The 7410-nt window shown below is 37.4% G+C and overlaps 1 protein-coding gene across 1 annotated transcript in view; it reads left to right on the forward strand.

Annotated features, from left to right (window-relative positions):
- Positions 1-7410, forward strand: part of COL4A3BP (collagen, type IV, alpha 3 (Goodpasture antigen) binding protein) — a 155336-nt gene that overhangs the window by 116318 nt on the left and 31608 nt on the right. The window contains exons 11-12 of the mRNA XM_011996488.1: positions 223-315; positions 1136-1213. Coding sequence (XP_011851878.1) covers positions 223-315; positions 1136-1213 — 171 coding nt within the window. The remainder of the gene's footprint in view (positions 1-222; positions 316-1135; positions 1214-7410) is intronic.

Below are 7410 nucleotides of genomic sequence, written 5' to 3' on the forward strand. Positions count from 1 at the left end.
TCCCTTGCCTGACATAGTATCTGCGGAGTTAGAAAGAAGAGGTTGGGATATCTGAGGCAAGTATCAGGATTTGCCATGTCTGTGAAGTAGTTTCATAATTCTAATGGTTATAAGCACTAAGGCGTTCACTAATCGAATGTTGGTAGTTCCAGGTTATATTATCCATTCTTCAATTGCAAAATACACTTTAAAACCTTCCCATCTTAACATATGTTTTTTTAGTCACAGAGTGAAAAGGTGAGATTACATTGGCCTACATCCTTGCCATCTGGAGATGCCTTTTCTTCTGTGGGGACACATAGATTTGTCCAAAAGGTAAGCTAATGTCAGAGTTTACTAAAAGTACACCTTGTATTGTTCTTCACTGTTGGTGGAAATATATTTTATTTGAGATGGAGTCTCGCTCTGTCGCCAGACTGGAGTGCAGTGGCGCTATCTCGGCTCACTACCGTCTCTGCCTCCTGGGCTCAAGAGATTCTCGTGCCTCAGCCTCCCTAGTAGCTGGGATTACAGGCATGCGCCACCATACCCAGCTAATTTTTGTATTTTTAGTAGAGTCAGGGTTTCACCACGTTGGCCAGGATGGTCTTGATCTCCTGACCTTGTGATCCGCCCACCTCGGCCTCCCAAAGTGCTGGGATTACAGGCGTGAGCCACCATGCCCAGCCAGAAATATCTTGTAGTATAAGTTTTCTCCCTTTTTCATGAATTTAAGTAATGAGATTGTTTTTGATTTTATATATTGTATTCCATATACATCCTCCAAAACAGTTAGAAATCTTGTTCTGAAAATAAAGTTCTTTCATTTTTATTTAAGGGGAAAGTGGGGGGTGGGCAAATTAGGAGTGGCTAATCCAAAATAGTTAACCAGAAGTATATCCAGTTATACTAAATCTCTCTCTTCTTTGGGATTAAATGGTATTTCTTTGTATTAGTGGAAGCACTGCATTCTTTTTTGGAATGATTTTGGAACATAATACATAATAGGTGCATGAAGTCAGCAGTTGCTGCTGTGCTTGTTTCATATAGTGCTTTGTTTTCTTTTCCCTTTATCTTGTGTTTGGAAGTTGGTACTGAATGCTCTGTTGTGCCTTTGTTCTGATTACTTGGTTTTTTCTTTGTCTGTCTCTGGTAGCCCTATAGTCGCTCTTCCTCCATGTCTTCCATTGATCTAGTCAGTGCCTCTGATGATGTTCACAGATTCAGCTCCCAGGTACTGTATGAATGTATAGAGTGGACTTGAGTCTTTCTGTGCTATATTTCAGCCTGCTTTCCCAGTTCCTAGAAATCTTTTGGTTAGGCCACTGATTTTAGTTTTGAATTTTAAATAGTAACATTAAGCATTAAAAAGGTCTTCCTTGTCTACTAAATAGTTTCTCTGTCAGGTTTGCATGTGTCCTTTACTATTCACAGCTTGGAATTTTGTCATATAGGAGGTACTCCAGAAAGATTTTCAAACTGAATTGAAACAAATAGAAGATACTGGGTTTTGGTATCATGTAATATCTGTTTCTTCAGTCAGGATTTAGCAGTTTTGATGGATGTGGTCTATATGATATGTTATAGCAGAAAAGCAGATTTCAGCAGTCTCACTTTTAAGCTAATTTAAAGTATCTCCAAATTATATTCAGCAAAGAAATCACTTTTTAATAATATGTTTCATTTCCATTATAATACTAAGCTCCATTGAGCAGATTGTGTTTTCCTTATACAAATTACCTTTGGGTATTATAAATGAATATTTCTGTTCATATGCTAAATCTATGGAAATTTGTTTTAATTTTTAACATTGGTAAGGGTTTGGGAATTTAAGACAGGAAGCTGGATGCTTGCAGTCTCTACCCTCAAAATAAAATCAAATTACCATTGGAGGAAGTTTTTTTTAGTGTCAGCATTGGTTCTTTTTTTAATTTTCTTAATCTTCACATCTTTGCCATTCAACTTTTTATCTTTCTGGTTATTGCATTTTATTGGATTAGATTATATTATGTTAATCCTATATTAAAGACCTGAGCACTCTAGTTGGAATGACTAAGTTTAAATCCTGGTTAGCTGTATGATCCCAGTAAGTTTTCTAACTTTTTTGTGCTTCATTTTTGTGATTTAGCTAGAACCTGACACATAATAAGTGCTCAATAAATGTTAGCTTTTATTGCTATTATAACATAATTTATTTGAGCTAATAAAAGTTTACATCATTATTTTTACTCTATGAGCGTATTGCTATAAAAGTTTTTAAAAGTCAAAAGAGATTTCTATTATTTTTATGTATATAAATAAAGTTTACATTAGTTTTTAACCTGCCATAGAGAAGAATATGGCATGGTGTTTTTCTGACTTGTACAGCTTTTTTCTCCTTGAATACTTTTAAGAAAAAGATTTAGCAACTCTGGATCAGAAATCATCCATAACCAAATGTACTACAGTTTATTTTACCTTTTGCCTGTCCATTTATGCATTTTTTTTTTTTAATTTTACTTATTTATTTTCGAGACAGGGTCTTGCTCTGTTGCCCAGGCTGGAGTGCAGTGGCATGATCTGGGTTCACTGCAACCTCCACCTCCCAGGTTCTAGCAATTCTCCTGCCTCAGCTTCACAAGTAGCTGGGATTTTAGGCACATGCCACTACGCCTCGCTAATTTTTGTATTCTTAGTAAAGACGGGGTTTCACCATGTTGGCCAGCCTGGTCTCGCACTCCTGACCTCGTGATCTGCCCACCTTGGCCTCCCAAAGTGCTGGGATTACAGGTGTGAACCACCGTGCCTGGCTCCACATATTTTTTAAAAAAGAGATCCATTCATAATGAATCTGTGACAAAACTACATAGTACTAGGAGACTTTGGTTTATTATGCTAAGCTCCACATTGCATTAAAATAATATCACAGACTAATCAAGAATATAGGCATACATAGGCTATAAATGAAAAAAAATATAATGACAGCAAGGAAAGAATGTAAGCCAGTAATAAAGAATGCCTAAGAATTAGGGGTTCCGAACCCAAACCAGGGCCCTCATGGTAGTGCTGTAGAACAGCTGAATTGCCTTTAAGTACAGGTAACTATATCACTGAGAAGCAGGTGCCTATATTTTTACAAAATTTTGCTGAATTACAGCTTACTTCTTCATAATATTAACTTTTTGTAAAGCTCACATATGTAACAAGAGAAATCTTGCTGAATTTTTTTTCTAATATATTTTGCTCATGATTGATCCGATCCTGTTTTAACTTTTGATTATGTACTGTTTTGTATGCCAGCAGAGGTAAAAATGAAGAAAATTACATTAAGGTCTTCAAGTATTTACTGTCCTTGCTAAAGCATTAGTTGTCATTAGCAGATATGGACTCTAGCAATTAACTATTGTGATTAAATTGTGTACCTTATGTTTGGCAGTTCCTTTAGAATAGATGACTACTTCCCAATTGTAAGAGTTTCTGTTTCAAAGGATGTTACACTGCCTTATCACCCATTATCAAAGGATCTAGCAAGTTGATTCTGTACAGTCACACTTGAGAATATAGCATTGGATGTAGATCTGAAGTTAATATTAGCTGAGAAACATTGTGTTATCTGGAAAACTCTTCTAGTTCAACACAGTGTAAAATTATAGTAGTGACTATGCAATAGTGTTACATTTTACAGTTCTCACACCCTACAGAGACTTTTGTATTAAGCAAAGTAAGAGGCTCAAAGGTTATTCATTAACATTAGAAACACTTGTTATATTACATCGATTTTTAATTTTTATTTTTGTTTTATTTTATTTTATTTTTTTGAGACAGAGTTTAGCTTTTGTCGCCCAGGCTGGAGTGCAATGGTGCAATCTTGGCTCACTGCACCCTCCGCCCACTGGGTTCAAGCGATTCTCTTGCCTCAGCCACCTGAGTAACTGGGATTACAGGCGCCTGCCACCACGCCCAGCTAAATTTTTTGCATTTTTAGTAGAGACGGAGTTTCACCATATTGGCCAGGCTGGTCTCGAACTCCTGACCTCAGGTAATCTGCCTGCCTCGGCCTCCCAAAGTGCTGAGATTACAGGCGTGAGCCACCACACCTGGCCTACATTGTTCTTAATACACAAATACACATCAGTTGCTCTACAACACTTGAAATATTGGAAGTAGCCAAATTCTTTGTTTTGTAAGATCTTCATAATTAATTTAAAAACCAAGTCAACATTTTTAATCACCTTTAATAATTTGCCAAAATATTATATAAGCATAATATAATCCTTATTTACTCCAACAAACTTTAAAAGTCCAGATACATGTATCATACCTAGTTTCTTGATCATTTATATCAGCTCCCATACAGAAGCCTTCTAAATCTCTGGTAATTTCACTTTGCTGTTTACGTAAGTGTTGGCTCATGACTACCTTGTTCTTGTTGAAATGGTATTTTATAGTCTTGAATTGGCTGAAATAATCAAGTGTACAACTCAGAGATGCCCTGAAAATAGCTTAAAATAAAATATATATATCTACCAGGAAATTAGTACCAACACATGAATCTGTCTGATGGGCAGATATTAGGAACAAAGTCACTCCAGATCTGAGAAATTAAAGTTGTAAAGGACTACAGGTTCTGTGTTTTGTTGTTGTTGTTGTTGTTTGTTTTTTCATTTTTGTTTTTTTGGTTTTTTTGAGACAGTCTCACTCTGTCACCCAGGCTGTAGTGCAGTGGCACGATCTTGACTCATTGCAACCTCCACCTCCCAGGTTCAAGCGATTCTCCTGTCTCAGCTGGGATTACAGGCACACGCTATCACACCCAGCTAATTTTTGTATTTTTAGTAGAGACAGGGTTTCACCATGTTAGCCAGGCTGGTCTTGAACTCCTGACCTCAAGTGATCTGCCCGTCTCAGCCTCCCAAACTGTTGGGATTACAGGCCTGGGACACCATGCCCAGCCTTTTTTATTTTCATTTTTATTTTTTTAAGGAGACAAGGTCTCACTTGTTGTCCAGGCTGAGTGCAGTGGCACAATCATAGCTCTGTAACCTGACCTCTGACCTCCTGGACACAAGTGATCCTCCTGTCTCTCAGCCTCCCAAGTAGCTGGGACTACAGGCATTCCACCACACCCAACTAATTGTTTTTATTTTTTGTAGAGACAGGGCCTTGCTGTGTTGCCCAGGCTGGCAAGTTCTTGAAATAATGACTGTAGCCACAAACCAGAAAATAATTTTCAGGTGTACAGAGAATAGAAAGAATTTAGATTCATAAATTGATCATTTTGGTCACATTTATTTGCATAACAGTTCACATTTAAAGGTGTCACCTTAGAAATCAAAGGAGGAAGAACATCATCCTCAGTTGAAAAAGAAAGAAATCAAAGGATGTACAGTACATTTGCAGCTTAATCTATAGGGAGCATCATTGCAAAAAAATGGTTCTGTGTGAGGCTTTTTCTCACCTTTTGTCCATAGGAGCACATTATTGTTGTGGTAATTATTTCACCCCTCTCACTTTTTTAGTGTACAAGTGATGCATGCTAATTTTAGCAGAATTTGAAAGTAGAATAAATAAAATTAAAATAATAGTTTACTAATATTCCATTTATCTTCTGTCATGTATATGAGATAAATATTAAGGTGTATGTAATTATCCATATGTGCCAGATTTTTAAAAATCTTCTACCAAAATAGGTAACTCTATGTAAACTGTTTTATAATCTTTATTTTAAACTTATATATAGGCCCATCTTCCCATCAGTAAATATAAGTCTATATGTCTTTGTCTATGCATATGCATGGCTGAATTTACCTACTCACCTAATATTGAACATTTAGCTTATTTTTGATTTTTCTCTGTTGTATATAGTGCTACAGTGAGCATCCTTTTATATACCTCTTTGCACCCTTTTCTAATTATTTCCTTAGAATGTATTCCTAGAAGCATAATTGTGAGAACGAAGGCCATGAACATTTTCAAGTGTTTATTATATTATATTATTTTATTTTTATTAATTTTAGTACAGGGTTTTGCTTTGTTCCCCAGACTGGAGTGCAGTGGTGAGATCACAGTCACTGCACCTTGACTTCCTGGACTCAAGCGATCCACCTACCTCAGTCTCCTGAGTAGCTGGTACTGAGGACTACAGGCACACGCCCCCATGCCCAGCTAATTTTTTTATTTGTAACAGAGATGAGGTCTCACTATGTTGCCCAGGCTGGTATTTTATTTATTTTTTAAGAGATAAGGTCTCATTCTGTCATCCAGGCTGGAATGCAGTGGCACGATCATAGCTCATTGAAGCCTCAAGTGATCTTTGCCTCAGCCTCTTGAGTAGCTGGGACTACAGGTATGGGCTACCATTCTCAGCTAATTTTTTATTTTTTGTAGATACAGGAGTCTCACTATGTTGCCTAGGCTGGTCTTGAACCCCTAGCCTCAAGTGATCTTCCCACCTCAGCCTCCCAAAGTGCTAGGATTACACGCCACAGGCCTCAGCCAAGTTTTAAAAATTTTTACTGCCAAACTCTTAATTAGAAAAGTTGAACCAGCTTACATTCCCAGGTCAGTTTTCTATTGATATAGTAGCACTGAATATTGTAATTCAGTTAACTTTTGTCAATATGGTAGACTAAAAGTGCTATGTTCTTAACCATCTCTCTTTTGGGTTAACAGTACACTATTAATTTGTTATTAATAATTGTTCTATCTAACAAGCCCCTCTATGGTTTTGTGAGTTTGTAGTAAGCGTAGTTGTATTTGTTTTCTTTTTTTGAGATGGAGTCTCGCTATGTTGCCCAGGCTGGAGTGCAGTGGCGCGATCTCAGCTCACTGCACACTCCACCTCCCGGGTTCAAATGATTCTGCTGCCTCAGCCTCCTGAGTAGCTAAGACTACAGTCATGCACCACAATGCCTGGCTAATTTTTTGTATTTTTAGTAGAGAGAGGGGTTCACTGTGTTATCCAATCCAGGATGGTCTCGATCTCCTGACCACATGATCCACCCACCTCAGCCTCCCAAAGTGCTGTGATTACAGGCATGAGCCACCGTGCCTGACCAACATAGTTGTATTTCTTTTACATGCATAAGAGAAAGAGTTCTGAGCTGTTTTTGAGCCCTTCTAGACTCTTTTTTTTTTTTTTAAGTAGATGAGGTCTTGCTATGTTGCCAAGACTAACCTCAAACTCCTGGGCCCAAGCGATCCTCCCAAGCTGCTGCGACTACGGGCATGAACCAGCATGCCCAACTTAGACTTTTATTGTGCTATCAAAAGGCAATTTTCTTTTCAGATTTCTGGGTAATAGTGTTAGAAAAATCCTGCTTGGTAGCCTTCAGAAATGGCATCATACTGAGTGATTTAGATATGAGATGGAAGAAAAGGTTAGAATTGGAGCAAATGTCCCCCTATCTCAAATGGTTTTTTGTTTGTTTGTTTTTTTTTTTTTTTTTTTTT

Source organism: Mandrillus leucophaeus, unplaced genomic scaffold, assembly GCF_000951045.1.
Source record: "Mandrillus leucophaeus isolate KB7577 unplaced genomic scaffold, Mleu.le_1.0 Scaffold114, whole genome shotgun sequence".
NCBI lineage: Eukaryota > Metazoa > Chordata > Mammalia > Primates > Cercopithecidae > Mandrillus > Mandrillus leucophaeus.